At 33.3% G+C, this 14709-nt stretch overlaps 1 protein-coding gene across 1 annotated transcript; it reads right to left on the reverse strand.

Moving 5' to 3' along the window:
- Positions 1 to 560: 560 nt before the first annotated feature.
- LOC132548523 (USP6 N-terminal-like protein) lies at positions 561 to 10422 on the reverse strand. The gene is made up of 13 exons (XM_060212388.1): positions 10418 to 10422; positions 9838 to 9943; positions 8496 to 8581; positions 8029 to 8071; positions 6921 to 7001; positions 6503 to 6610; positions 6230 to 6339; positions 5632 to 5746; positions 3766 to 3820; positions 3071 to 3165; positions 2453 to 2518; positions 2047 to 2146; positions 561 to 1675 (listed from the first exon to the last, which is right to left on the reverse strand). Exons 1-13 carry the CDS (start codon positions 10420 to 10422, stop codon positions 591 to 593), a joined length of 2055 nt encoding a protein of 684 aa, XP_060068371.1. The 3' UTR covers positions 561 to 590.
- Positions 10423 to 14709: the final 4287 nt, after the last annotated feature.

The raw sequence follows: 14709 nt of genomic DNA on the forward strand, positions 1-14709 counted from the left end.
TACAAAATGTTTCTTAATTCTACTTTGCATATAGGGTTTTGTTTTATCAGTAACAGTAATATTATATCAAAACATCATATGGTGTTAATGACAAAACACATGAGAGAAGCGAACAGGAACTAGATTATAATGGGAGTTTAACACAGACGGGAGAGGTAGAAACATACCCAGGTCCCCAATATATAATATATATATATATCTAGTATAACGTTTGTATTTCACAACAAAGCAGACAACAGAACCCCTCAACATCACTCACTGTGCAATTGGTAATCTCTGTAGGAAGCCCCTTAGAAGTGTAGATTTGTGTTGACATATTGCTGACCACAACTAATATTATTATTGATTTCTAGGACCAGTACACAATTTCATTTATTTTATATTTTTCATTTTTTATTTTCATTTAAACTCTGATTTATATTTATTTACTTGTAACAAAATTAAAATGAAATGTGAATAAAATTGAATTTTGCATCATGCAACAGTCATATTTCAAATGAAATGTTTTATTTTACGAAAATGTGCATTTGTATGACCTGTTATAGATGAGGGGCTCCGTGTGAAGTACTCAAACTATGGTATCCCAGATGCTAAATTACATGCTGCTGGCGAGAGATTGGTAAACTAGGCGTAGAAACAGCTGACATATGTACTTCAACTCTCTGCGGCGAATGTCCATTCTCTGAGGCGAGGTAACCATTATGATGACTTGAGCTTTGTATGAGTACCTTAGACACATGTCTACTCTCATGTAGTCCCTCGTCATCTGCACTCAGAGAGTTTTTCATGCGTTGTATCTTAGCCTGTGACAAACGTAGTGTGTCACTGCGTGACAAAGTGACTGCCTCCGTCACCATGCGGTCCTCAGAGTGATCTACCCAGTCAGTTTGCTGGACCGGGCCTACTTGCTCAGATTTTGTCATGATGTAGCCATCAGATTTACTAATGGGGATATTTACAATGTGAGATGATGTGTAATTAAGATCTTCCAACCCATTTCCATTGATGTTGTCATAATCAGAGTGCTCTGAAGGTGTCTTCAGTTCTCCAGCAAGATTCTCAATTGTCGTGTCCCGTGACGGTTGTTCCTGTTCCATGAGCATGCTAGGTTCACCTTCTCCATGTGCATCATTCATGATAGGAGTGAACCTCATCATACCGATGCTACCGCCCTCCGATCCATCAGCAAATGAAGTTCTAGAGCTTTGCATGGAAACTTTGGAACTAAAATCTGCTAGAGAAAGCCTCGAGTTGGCTGCTGTATCATAATATGATGATCGGTCATCCACAGAATAGTCTGAAAGCCTACTTGACTGCATAGATGCACTGTCTGTACTCCGAGACATTTCTGGAGTTCCAGAACTAGTCAGTCCTCTCTTTTTCATGAAACCAGATTTTCCTTTATGTGGATTGCGTTTGAAATGTTCATCAACAGATTCAGGATTTCTACTTTTAATAATCTGTTCAATACTTGGCTCAATTTCCAGTCCAAATGGTAAAGTAGGAAGTTCATTAACCTTAGCTTTAGGAGGTACTTCCATCTTAGCTTTTCTCAGTTCCTCAACTGCCACTTGTAACTGATCTATCACAGTATCATCATCATACCCAAAGTCTTTCTCCAACCCTGACTGGAAAAACTGAAGTATGTCATCCACATTCATCTTCAGAAGTTTTCCTGCAATAGGGAAAAAATATGAAGGATTTAGTGAGTGAAAGAATGCATCATATAATTATAAAAAAGTGACAAAATGTACAGTATTTTTGTGATAAAATTTGATTTTGTACTGGTAAAAATATACCATGTCATACACAAAATAAAACATATAGTAATCAGCTAAAGATTTTTAACTTATCTGTCATTTTGTATTTACATGTATATCATTGTTTAATATCATCATCAGTTAGTCTGCATTATAGAATACTTACACTGGCATGAATTTAATATTATCAGGCCATGAAAATCAAAAATATTGTGTAACGGGTGATATGGGATGCCAACACTGGTGTCAATTAAATACTGTTAATTAGGTGATACAGGATACTTACTCCGGTGTAACTTGATTATTGTGTAGGCCATGCCTGTAAGGAGGACTTCTCCCTCCAGCATTAAAATATCCCATAAACGAAGATTGAGTGTGTATGGCACCTGTGGAGATAGAAATTATTCATAACAAAAATTACATAGAGAAATCTTAATGTTTTTCATCTAATTGAATCAAGTCTTACTTTTATAATAAGGGGATAATATATTTGTTTTTAAGCATCTTACAGAAATTAGATCGTGATTTTTTTCATTATACATTTTTATATCTCAAAAAAGAGAAAATATGGACAAAAGATCATTGAATCAAAACATTTTAAAAAAATGCTTTTTGTTATATATATATAATAGCCAAATCAGATACAACTGTCACCTTTCTACATGATGACGGAGGATCCTCTCTGTACTTACCCTATCTAAAAAGCACTGGAGAAACCACTTGATAGTATATAATGTTGTATAGATGTCATTTTTATCCTGAAATTACAATAAATATTTTCAGAATAATGTTAATTTCATTTAATACCAGTCAAAGGATTTGATACAGATTGAACATAACAAAATTTTCATATATATCAAAATCTTTTTATAAACATAAGATGTAATGAGGAAGTAGTTTTAGTAATATACACTACAAAGACATATGAAATTGAACATTCATTGATTATTTACTGTGATGTATCACATTACACATTGCATTACAGTACAAGTCTACTTGATGTGTCTTGATAAACTGATATCTTGTAGCTTTGATGTTTTGATGAATGCTCAGAATTGTGGGATGAAATCTACAGTCAGAATCATTAATACATTTCAATGTGTATAATTAAATATGATTTAAGAACTTCTGACATGATTATTGTGAAACTCAATGGAACACAAATCCCAACATTAGAGGACTTCCACATCCTTCTTCTGTTTTATTGCTATCTTTTATTTTCTTCAGTATCAAAAAAATTAGTTATTCGAAAGAACTTATATCTGAGTTATCTCCCTTGCATCATTAAGTGGTATAATAAAAATACTCACAAAAAATCTGCGAAGCTTTGGTGTGAATTTCTTAAGAATAGTGTCATGGTGTTCTTGAAATCTCAATAACTTTGGAAATCCAGGGATAAAAAATCCTGTAATAATTTTGAATGACAACAAATACAATAAATTCCCTCCATTTGTTCTGCAATATAAATCAATGTATTGTCAACCTGAATGATTTGTCTCACTACCTTTCATTACCACCTTGATTTCAGACTATTTAATATCTATATGGGGAACACAGTCAAATGAAAGGTTAGAAATAGAATGTAGCTATGTAATTAAATTACTCTAGGTAAAGGTCAACACAAAAGTTCATTTCATTCTATATATAACCAGAAAACAAGGAATATTCTACATGTTTCAAGGAAATTATTTTAAAATGTATACATTTGTAAATATATAATACACAAATTACTCAGCTATAACATAAATTGATGAGAATACTTTATTTGATGTAATTGGTCAGGCAAAGGCGTGAAAATGATGAAAACAAAACTTATTTTGGATGTTACATCCAATCTCAAGACAACCTGATGGCAATGGGCAAGCTATGCCTAAAAAGTGATGTCAAACTGATGACAAAAGGATAGGTATTTGTCATGACACTATATTAAATACATAGTCATATGAAGAGTTCATGAAACTTTTCAGTCATCAAATGTACAATCACGTAAGCAATGTGTACATACCATGCAATCCATGTTTCTTTGAAGAAAAGAGTTGAGAAATGGCCCAGAAAGCATCCTAGAAAGAAACACAAATTTTTGTCAATACATAAAGATACACACATTTAAGTTCTAAGAGTATCAATATTGTTCAAAACATACAGGATATCAATATAACAGTAGTACATATATCTATTGGAAGATTAATTTCCCTGATATCTCAGACAATTAGCTAAAGTTCATATGTTAAAACAGATCATCTCACAACTACTTTTTAAGGAAAAACTTTTGCTAAAGTTTTATATAACAGCTGAGAGAAAATGTTTTTGCATTACACAGCAAATACAACAATAAGCAAAAAATAATGTTTCCTGTGAGAGCAACCTTAGGCCAATGCTGGGAATATATACAGTTCATGAATATGATATTTCTATAAACAACACTATTTGTCAAGAAAAGCATTCCTTTCTGTTTTTTAGTCCCATAATGCATTTAAAACAATACAAAAATACATTTTTAGCTGATTACACAACCGATTGTTCCAAAATGTGGTTACTTCCCTTTGTACACTACACAACAGGATGGTATATAGGGAAGTGAAGCATTATACAATGTAATCAAATGATCTAGAAATCTTGTAAGTTCCCTGTGTTTCACAGATTTCTAGATCCTTTATCAAACTGTATATATGGTATTTTTGTGATTGTATCAAAATCATAAAAATCAAAATAATAAAATTTGTTCATGTCTATTGTCTGTACAAGTTACACAAGAAGCACATTTTTGCCATAGATGGAGGTGTAAATACCTAAAGCACTTCAATATAATGATTATGGAATGTCAGGAAGTGCCAGTACAATCACCTTCACACCCCTTAACTATATCTAGTACTTGTTATCTCTCAATGCACTGCCTGTATCTTTGCTAAGCAAATAAGGGTGTTCCCAACCAGCTAGTGTACTTTTTATCACACTTCGAGTCAAAACACTATTACAAAATGTAAGCCTGATCTGTCTGGATTCCACTTAATGATATATTAACTACCTAAAAGTATCAATATACTCCATAGATAATCACTTATAATTAGCCATGAGAATTACTCTGTATGACTAATACATTATGTCATTATCTACTGCCGATGCACAAATTTCCATTTACAGTTTTGAAGCTATGTTAATGAGATCGTAAATTTGAATGAGACAAAATAAAAAATAAAACCTGATATGTTCAATAATTGATTTACATGTAAGCTTTTTCACACAGTTATCATACTAAGACAAAAACATTTCTTGAAGAAGCCTGTGATTTTACTATACTGTCAGTTGTATTGTGCAAAAATATACACTTTGATTTTGAGCAATGTCACCTCAGAACATTTATTTTTCACATGTATGCTTAATTGAATTTAAACAGGTTCAACAATAAGTATTTAATTCAAATATTATACACCTCTTGTACACTGAATGTATAAATTTAATATAGCTCCTTCAAAAGTTTGTAGAAGCGAGCTTTGCATTGATATGATTTTTACTTTTTATGATTTCTAAAACATACAAAATACAACAATAAACTATAAGCCAGCTCTTCATGATAGTTAAATAACTTTCAGAGAATCAGAAAATAAATGTTAAAACAATATATACCTCTGGAGTTTCCACACGCTTGGAAACTGACTTTCAACAGTGAACCTTTTAACCTGACATACTAAACAAATATTTTGCTAATGAAGTCTCTATGGAATTGAAAAGTGATTGCTGGCTCATCAAATTTTAAGTTTAATACACAGTAATTAACTAGTAAAAGTAATTATGACATAGACCTGAAAGCTAATCAGGCTACAATCAATTGCTGTTTCAATTTTATGTCGAGACTGAAGATTGTTCTACTCACCTCTTCTCCCATGTACATAAGGAGGAGTGCAGCTATCTCACTCATTCCTTGGCAGTACCCAACCTCAGTGTTGTACATGGAATATGCTGCCAGTACATGAAACAGTGCTTGTTGTCTGTAAGTTAAGAAGAATTTGGTGTAAATCCTATTACTATGAAGCCTTGTGAAGGTGTGAAGACCATACTTGAGCAGTTCAATTTACATTAGCTCTTTTTGTGATGAAAATCTAAAATAAAATTGTGCTAATTGCTGCTTTTGAACAATATTTATATAGCAATCAAGGAGGATGCACTTCGTCATCATTGTGCTTATTTAACGAAAGTGATAATGTATAAAAAAAATGATTATGGCAACATAAGTATATTTTACAGTATCACAGACTCTGATTAATTAATAATCTACTATTGGTGACATATCATCTGTTAAGCCTGGACATAATGATTATTTCTTTTAAGAGTGCCAGTATCAAAAAATTTCTGAAAGCGATAAGCAGGAGAGATAAGCATATATGTTAAGTGAAAAGTTACTTCCCTTGATAAAGACTACAAGTGGAAACAGAACCTATGAGGCTTAGTTGAAGCAGTTTACGAATACTTACTGAACACCATATCTTGATCGGAACTCTAGATGATTCCGGTACGTCCGATTTACATCTAGGTCAATCTGTCGTATATGTGGAGATTTGTTTCTTGCTCTGTTCTTCATTTCCTTCAATGCAAAAAAGTAATAGAAAGCTTAAGACTAGGTGAAGGAGTTGGTGACTAAGGAAGGGTAGGGAGTGGTGACTTGCTTTGTAGACTCCAATAAGGAGGGGTAGGAGGAAATTTACTTCTTGTATTCTACTTAAGGGCTGACAGGGGTTTTGACTTACTCTGTAGATTCCTTTTTGTTCAGCCTTTATCTTGTTGACATCCAGCAGTCTGATCCACACTTCACCTCGGACTCGATTGGGGATGCCTTTGTAGATACGTCGCATCATCTACAACATATACATGGTGGTTATATTACATTTAAATGAATGGAATTTTACCTTTTCCTTACTTGAAGGCGCAAAGATGTATTTGGTGGATGTAGTATTAACAATCAGCATTACAAAATGACTGGCTTTGAAAATCAGTGAAAAGAAATTTCTCAGTTATGTCCTGTCTGGTATATTTTAACAACAAAATGCCTTAGATCATGCATTCAAGCGCTTACGTCTGCGCCAACAAGAGTGATAAGTATCAGGTAAAATAGCTTGTTTTCCAAATGTTATAAAATGAATGAAGTTTACATATATTCAGGCATACCTTTTCTCCAGATGCATATTTGTCCCAATTTTTTATCATTTTCAGCCATTTTTGAGTCCTTTCAATCTCCACCTCTGTAGCCTGAAACAAAAATACCCAGCTAACCTGTATTAACTATCTTCTAACTTTTCTTGGTTCTAGCGTTAGAATGGCTCATTTACAATTCTAAACTCAATAACTGTGAGATTAATTTAACTTTTTTGTATCAAAAACTATTAAGCTTCTATGCAACTTACTTCTGGTGATGTTTCAATACTAATGTCATAAGAAAAAGGACAAAACATGTAGCTTTAACACAATTAAAACAAACTAATTCGACCTCTTGGTCATTAATATAAATATAAAAATCACCTTATACTTTTATCACTAGCCATCCTCAAATACCATAAAGGGACATTCTCAACAAGTTGCTCCTTTGATGTTCAGTACTTTTAAAGAAACTTTTCTTTCAACTTTTTTTTATCAGTTTTCAAAATATCTTTAATATGGTTAGTTCAGACAAACAAAACTGATGAAAATGCCCCTGGTCAATTAAAAATTAAATTACCTAAATTTAGCACATTTATTGCATAAAAATTTTGAAAACAAAACTAGAAGTACAATGTCCAATTGAAGAAAGAGTGGCACCTAAAGCAAACTGAAAATCCACCAGTTATAGCTGTCCCATTTGATTTATCTAGAACATATATACTACATGTGTATATATATGACAAATAGATATTGAAATTCATGGAACATTGCTTATGTATGTAAAATAAAGTAAGTTGCCATAGTGGTTTGTAATGCATTGCACAGATGCAAATGTGTAGTGACACAATCAGCACCATTTGTCAATCTATCTTCATTGATCTCTACAGAATTTCTACAAATTGGTTTTTGTGTTGAACTGAGTGTACAATTTTTGTTAGACTTTAAAATACATAATATGTCCATTTTTGAAACAGCATCTCACAAAATCTCCTGAAGTTCATAGAATAAATCCAGAACCAACTTTTAAACAGTAAGCCATTCTGACCCGACTTTGTTTTTGACTCCCAAAAGCAAGAAGGATCTTTGGGAGAAATACATTTCAAATATGATTGAATGATAAGCAATCAGTTTGCCTTACCTTTGCTTCAGCTGCACTCTGTTTCTGAGGGAGTTGGTAGTCACTGTAATAAACAACAAAATATGTAAACTGTAATTAAAACATCAAGATACAGCACCTCATTAATTCATCCTGTAAATGATAAAGTTGTCCAACTCTCTGGCCAGCGATTAATTGGTTAGACTGGTTGTACAAAAATGTAACATATACATGTACTGCATACTCAACATAAATCCTTTCACTTCTGATTCAAGATGGTAGATACATGTACAACCTTTCAAGCAAATGGATATGATATATAAGATCAATTTTCAGCAGGAAATTAAATATTTTCAACTTTACAACTTTTTTTTAATTAACATGAATGAAAATGAAAACTTTAACATGAAAAAAATTTTGCATAGCCAATTAGCTATATGTTGTATGCTATATATGAGTAAGCATGTATATACTATATATAACATTAAAATGATCTAATTTTAACCTACTGTATGAATCCATATCTGTCAGTGACATGGTACACTTCCAAGGTCGGATCCTCCCATGGGTCAATTTGTGCCCCTTCTTCTCGACCCTGTAAATATCAAATTTGAATTACACATTCTGTGTGAAGTACAAGTCTTTATTGTCATTTTAAATTCTATGAAATGCCAAACCTATCTAGATATTAAACAAGGTACAAAATCTATCATATGTTGGGCTGTTTTAATTTCCTGTAGCATCTTACATAACCTTCAAATATTTTTAACTATTTTTATCTGAAGGAATTTCTCAATGTCTTGTTGGGATTATTTGCTAGTTGAAGTTAAATGATGACCAAGATAAAATAACAAGTTCTTAGATGCTGCCACCAAGAAATAGCAAAATCTTTATCAGTATCAGTAAAATTTAATTGCTCTCATGCCTGTAAGTTTTTAACATAAAGTTCATGTATAATCCTTTTATATACAATGTATAGACAAAGGAATGAACATGACATACAAGCAGTGTTGCCAACCTCTTTGCCTCTAGTATTTGGTCGTAGCCATTTAAAATCAAAGGTTTTATAATCAATTCTGCTGTATAGTTACCACATTTGTATATATTTAGGTCATGTTCTTGGTTATGTTTAACCAGTCTTTAAATTTATTTAATCCAAATATTGATTTCAAAATTTTCAAAATATGATCAAACGTGAGCAGGTGATTCTAGTTTTTTTCGTGATTTAAGCACGTCATGACATGGCCAATATCAGGTTGACCTGACAAAATCAGGCAACGCTGTACTAGTAAATAGCACCTTACAACACAAGTATTTAAATATTACTAGATATGAATTGAGCTGCACTATACAGCTGTTTCATTCTTGTAGGATATCATTGATGCTTGGGGGCATATAACCTTTAAAAAAAAAGAAGAAATTGTAAAGGCCTGAAAGCTGATATAAATATATCCAACATAAAAAAGTATGGGGAAAGGTCATTAAGGTCACTCAAGTTTCTAAAAGCATTTCTCCAAACAAATGACCAAAGGTTTACTAAAAGTCACTGATGTTTCACACTAAAGAGAATTTCATTGTGAACTCAATCATGTTTAGTTGTCATTTTAATCAGTGACATACATAATACATACAGGCCTCTGTATACCAAAAAATGAAGTTGTTGAAAATTCTGACACATGACCTCATAAATCTTTCTTTAAGACTGTAAGTTTTAACATCATTAAGGAAAACTGGACAGACAGACAGATGGACATCCAGAAAAGAGACCTTCAATATGTAATTTTAGTATCATGACAACTTAAATGCCATGAAATAAATAAGAGATGTTTTGCACTATGTTCCTGTACCAACCTTGTCATACTTGGCCACAATCTCCTTCCTCTCTCTGGATGCCCGCTCCACCTCATCATACTGGTCTAGTGATGAGCTGGCTGTAACAAACAAAGCATTTACTAATCTTTAAACATGGTACATTCATGTAGAGCTGATAATGGTTACCTTGCAGTGTTGATAATTCACCTATTTAAGTGCAATACAGCATACACTTTACTGTATACATAAATTATAATGAAACTGACATCACATGAACAATTAATGGTAGTGGTCAACTCACTAAAGATCAATACTATATATAGATCAGGAAAAAATGCGCATTGACATAGTAGATAGGCTGATAAAATGTATTTGGTACAGAATTATATAAAATATAAATAAGAGAAAGTTTGTACCTCTTTTACATAATTAATGAACATGTGTATTTGTATGTTTGCCTGAAGAAAGAAATATCAAGAGAAGGTTTGCAAAAAAAAATATTCCAAGAGAGGTTTGTGTTTATGTCCTTTAAAAATCAATGAAATAAAAACGTGTCACAATTACAAATATACCTTGTTTATCTTTTGACCTCATATAGACAAAACAGTAAAAATGTTACCCCATTTCTATAACATTAATTTCTATATGACCTTCGACCTTTGCAAAGCACTGATGTTCCAGATGTTCTTGAGATAGCAGAAAAACAACAAGAATACAAAAAGTTTTGTACAAAACATGTATGTATACATGTATATATAGAACAAGTATACTACAAAGTTCCGGATAGCAGAATATATCTCCTTTCTTTGAATGTCCTATTCTCACAGGAAGGGTACACATTCTGCACCCTTACTCTAGATCTGTTTATCACTAATATTCCTGAGGCTGGTAGCCTGTCCTTACTCTGTACATCACATATTCACAAGGCTGGTAGCCTTACTTACTCTGTATATCACATATTCACAAGGCTGGTAGCCTGCCCTTACTCTGTACATCACATATTCACAAGACTGGTACCCTACCCTTACTCTGTACATCAAATATTCACAAGGCTGGAACCCTACCCTTACTCTATACATCACACATTTACGAGGCTGGCACCCTACCCTTACTCTGTACATCACATATTCACAAAGCTGGAACCATACCATTACTCTGTACATCACATATTCACAAGGCTGGTAGATTTACTTTGTATATCACATATTCACAAGGCTTGTAGCCTTACGTACTCTGCACATCACATATTCACAAGGCTGGAACCCTACCCTTACTCTATACATCACACATTCACGAGGCTGGTACCCTACCCTTACTCTATACATCACACATTCACGAGGCTGGTACCCTACCCTTACTCTGTACATCACATATTCACAACGCTGGAACCCTACCCTTACTCTGTACATTACATATTTACAGGCTGGTAGCCTTATTTACTCTGTACATCACATATTCACAGGCTGGTAGCCTTACTTACTGTGTACATCACATATTCACAAGGCTGGTAGCCTTACTTACTGTGTACATCACATATTCACAAGGCTGGTAGCCTTACTTATTCTGTACATCACATATTCACGAGGCTGGTACCCTACCGTTACTCTGTATATCACATATTCACAAGGCTGGTAGCCTACCCTTACTCTGTACATCACATATTCACAAGGCTGGTACCTTACCCTTACTCTACATCACATATTCACAAGGCTGGTACCCTCCCCTTACTCTGTATATCACATATTCACATGGCTGGTTCCCTACCCTTACTCTGTACATCACATATTCACAAGACTGATAGATATAGCCTGCTATTACTGTGTTCATCATATACTGTCTACCAGTTTGTTTTTGCAATGCGCAATGCGAGAAGCTTCAAAATCCTTTGAAAATTTTGTTGATAGAATTTTTGTAATTTCTGTGTTTTTAGAAATATGAAAATTGTGAAAATTTTCTATCAAGACATGACGAGTTAAACAATAGCTTAATCAAGGTATTTACATAGGCATTGAGGTCAACATCTTATTCAGTTATCAAAGATGACACATTTCATTTGTGTTAAATTCTGTTTAATATCAGGATGCAGAAGGTATTATGTACTGTCAAAAGTACATATTGATGAATCACTATGCAGAACATTGACAGTCCCTACAGATCTTTATTTCATTTGAATTCTCTCATTGTATTCTAAAGTCTAACAATTATTCATCAGACATAATTAATTACCAATTTAGGAAACTTACCCGTCCTTTAAGGATTACATACTATTGATCTCATTGACTGGATATGATTAGCCTATACAACACCCATGCTAACAGCAAACCTTGCCCTTTTCTCTGTGGGAACATTGACTGATCAAACCTTTGTCTACACTGGCAAATATATGGGTTAATACATCAATAATTACTACATATTGATGATCTACCGGGACGATTACACCATCAACTTATAAAGTAAACACATGTCTTTTGACAATTTACATGTCAATGTTCCATACTCCATACAAATTGTACATAAGTTATACCTAGTTAGCGAAGTTAAATTCACAAAATACGTAAGATGTGCTAAAAAATAACTTAAAAAATTCAGATTCTAATGTAGCTATTAGCTTTCCTTACTCTGTACTTTCATCTACTCTTACATCAAACATACCATATTTACATGTGCAAAGCCTGTCAACCTACACCCTGTGGTTTGACATACATCATATATTTCAGGTTGGCTGCCAGCCTCATCCCCTGTGGACACAGTTCCTGCTATAAACCCTCACTCCATCAGTTCAGAGTCAGTGACAAATATGATCGATATGATCTCTGCGTAGACAGTGATTGTCGAAAGACCAGCTCGGTTATATCATATTTTAATTGACTACATGTCATGCAACTCGGCTCACAACAGAGGTATATATAACAACATCACGTTCTATCAGCTCAACTGAATAATTGATTTTCACACTACACTAGTATGTTTTCAACCAAAAAAACAACAAATGAATTTGATTAAAGCTTCAGTCTGTGGTAAAAGCACCCAATAATGTCTGCATCCTTACAATCTTTGTTACCATATATGGATGGTTTTATAAGTCAATAGTAATTTGTTTCCTTTTTGGTCATATATACACTATATATACATGTAATAAATGATTACATATAGTATCTTAAAAACTTGTGCTCACCTATCCCTATATACATGCATTGTGAATATCTTCATTGTGATTTGACTCCAACAAAAATTTAAATAGATTTAAAAGTGTCCATATACATGTATGATCAGACTCTAAATTTCAACATAAACTATTTACAAGGTGTAACATCCATAATACAGTTGATATATATATCTACACCAGAAACTGTGCAGCACAAACAATGAATCTTATCTGTTACCTGTATGCTTGTTTACATTCTTTTGCTTCACCCATGTGACAAATGAGCACTGCTTTACATGGCCAGCATAAAAAGAAGGAGGATTCATACCTCAGGCTACAACTGCACTTTCTTCTTATATGACATCCTTTATGTATATACCTAGGTATATCACACTCTTGTTATTTATCCACATGTAAAATTTAGACAAAATAATTCTAGAACATGAGGGCATGTACACGATCTATAATACATGTGATTTCATGTAGTAATACTTTGTGAACGTGTTGATGCAGACCTGACAGTCTCTGTATATTTCCATCACTTTCCAGTTGCATCCCTAATTCCCAACAGAATCAAACACAATCTGTCATTAACTGGTTGTGTCATGTCATTAAATACAACAGGTCCTATACCACTGTGAAAACTTGCCATTAGTGAAAGTCTTGGAATATGATGCTTCTTTGTATAATGCATTAACAGACTGTACTAATTCAAACAGTAATTATCAAAGCAGACACTTCATAATTTGTCCATGTGTATTTCATATAATAAATAATATGGTACCTATGTGTTCTTTTCTTTTTATATTTTCTATAATATATATTTTGAAAATACATCAAATTATGAGAATGACTTTTAAATAGTTTACTTACAGTGTTTCATACAACGTACATATATATATGTTTAATCAAGCGTATAATTTAACCAACTACAAGACCATTGCACAAAAATAGATCACAAACCCATACCAAGAAAGGTTCATTTTATATATACCCAGAGTCAGGAACTAGCAATAGAAGTAATTATAAGTGGTCCAATCAAATTACGGTTTTCAAAAAAAAATCAGTTTTTAAAAAAGATGTACGATATATGTATTTCAAAATATAGATAAAATAAAGAAATGACTACATGAAGTAGAATCAGTTGGTGGGCTGTTGCTGATTCTTTGGATTGAAGGAGATAAACAGTGACAATACAGAGGTTGAGCGCTAGTCATTTGTATTTTGACCTTCTGGTGAATTTCTGGTGATATTTGGTGCCCCAAATTGATCACTTTCTGGACATCTCTGTGTATCCCCTTTGAGAAGATGTTCCTTCATTCTACCCATCCATTTGTTATAACCTTCCATGTTGCTGCAGATTCTGAGGATATACACAGGGCTTGACTTTTAACGATACTTCAGAGTCCTTATCATTTCCAAAAATTGTCCTGATGAAAACCGCACAGTGGTCAAAACATGTCGACTATGTAGCAAGCGGAATAAATAGAAGAAAGTTGAGATTCATTTATCTATACAAGTATGTTTACCACATAGCAAGGTTCTCTAGTGAATACTGCATGGTATCCCTCCAAAAACATTTCTGCTTTCTTAAATGTCAGGATAAGTGTTGGTTTTGCCCACTACATTGTACTACTCTAGGTATTTAAATATATACAGTTCATCACAGGACTAGCAATTTGGCATGGACCCAGTTTGTCCTGGGATTCCAACCAGTCTGATGCTGAAGGAGTACTGGTGAGACAGGACTATATATATAAAGCTAC

Source organism: Ylistrum balloti, unplaced genomic scaffold (assembly GCF_031769215.1).
Source record: "Ylistrum balloti isolate Yb309-2 unplaced genomic scaffold, AGI_CSIRO_Ybal_v1 Utg370016, whole genome shotgun sequence".
Lineage (NCBI taxonomy): Eukaryota > Metazoa > Mollusca > Bivalvia > Pectinida > Pectinidae > Ylistrum > Ylistrum balloti.

What these genes read in the sequence shown, in the direction of transcription:
- LOC132548523 (XM_060212388.1), bottom strand. An exon ending in AATATGCATCTGGAGAAAAG is followed by an intron (nt 6,611 to 6,920) that starts GTATGCCTGAAT and finishes TATATGTTGTAG; the next exon opens with ATGATGCGACGTATCTACAA. An exon ending in AACAAAAAGGAATCTACAGA is followed by an intron (nt 6,340 to 6,502) that starts GTAAGTCAAAAC and finishes TTTGCATTGAAG; the next exon opens with GAAATGAAGAACAGAGCAAG.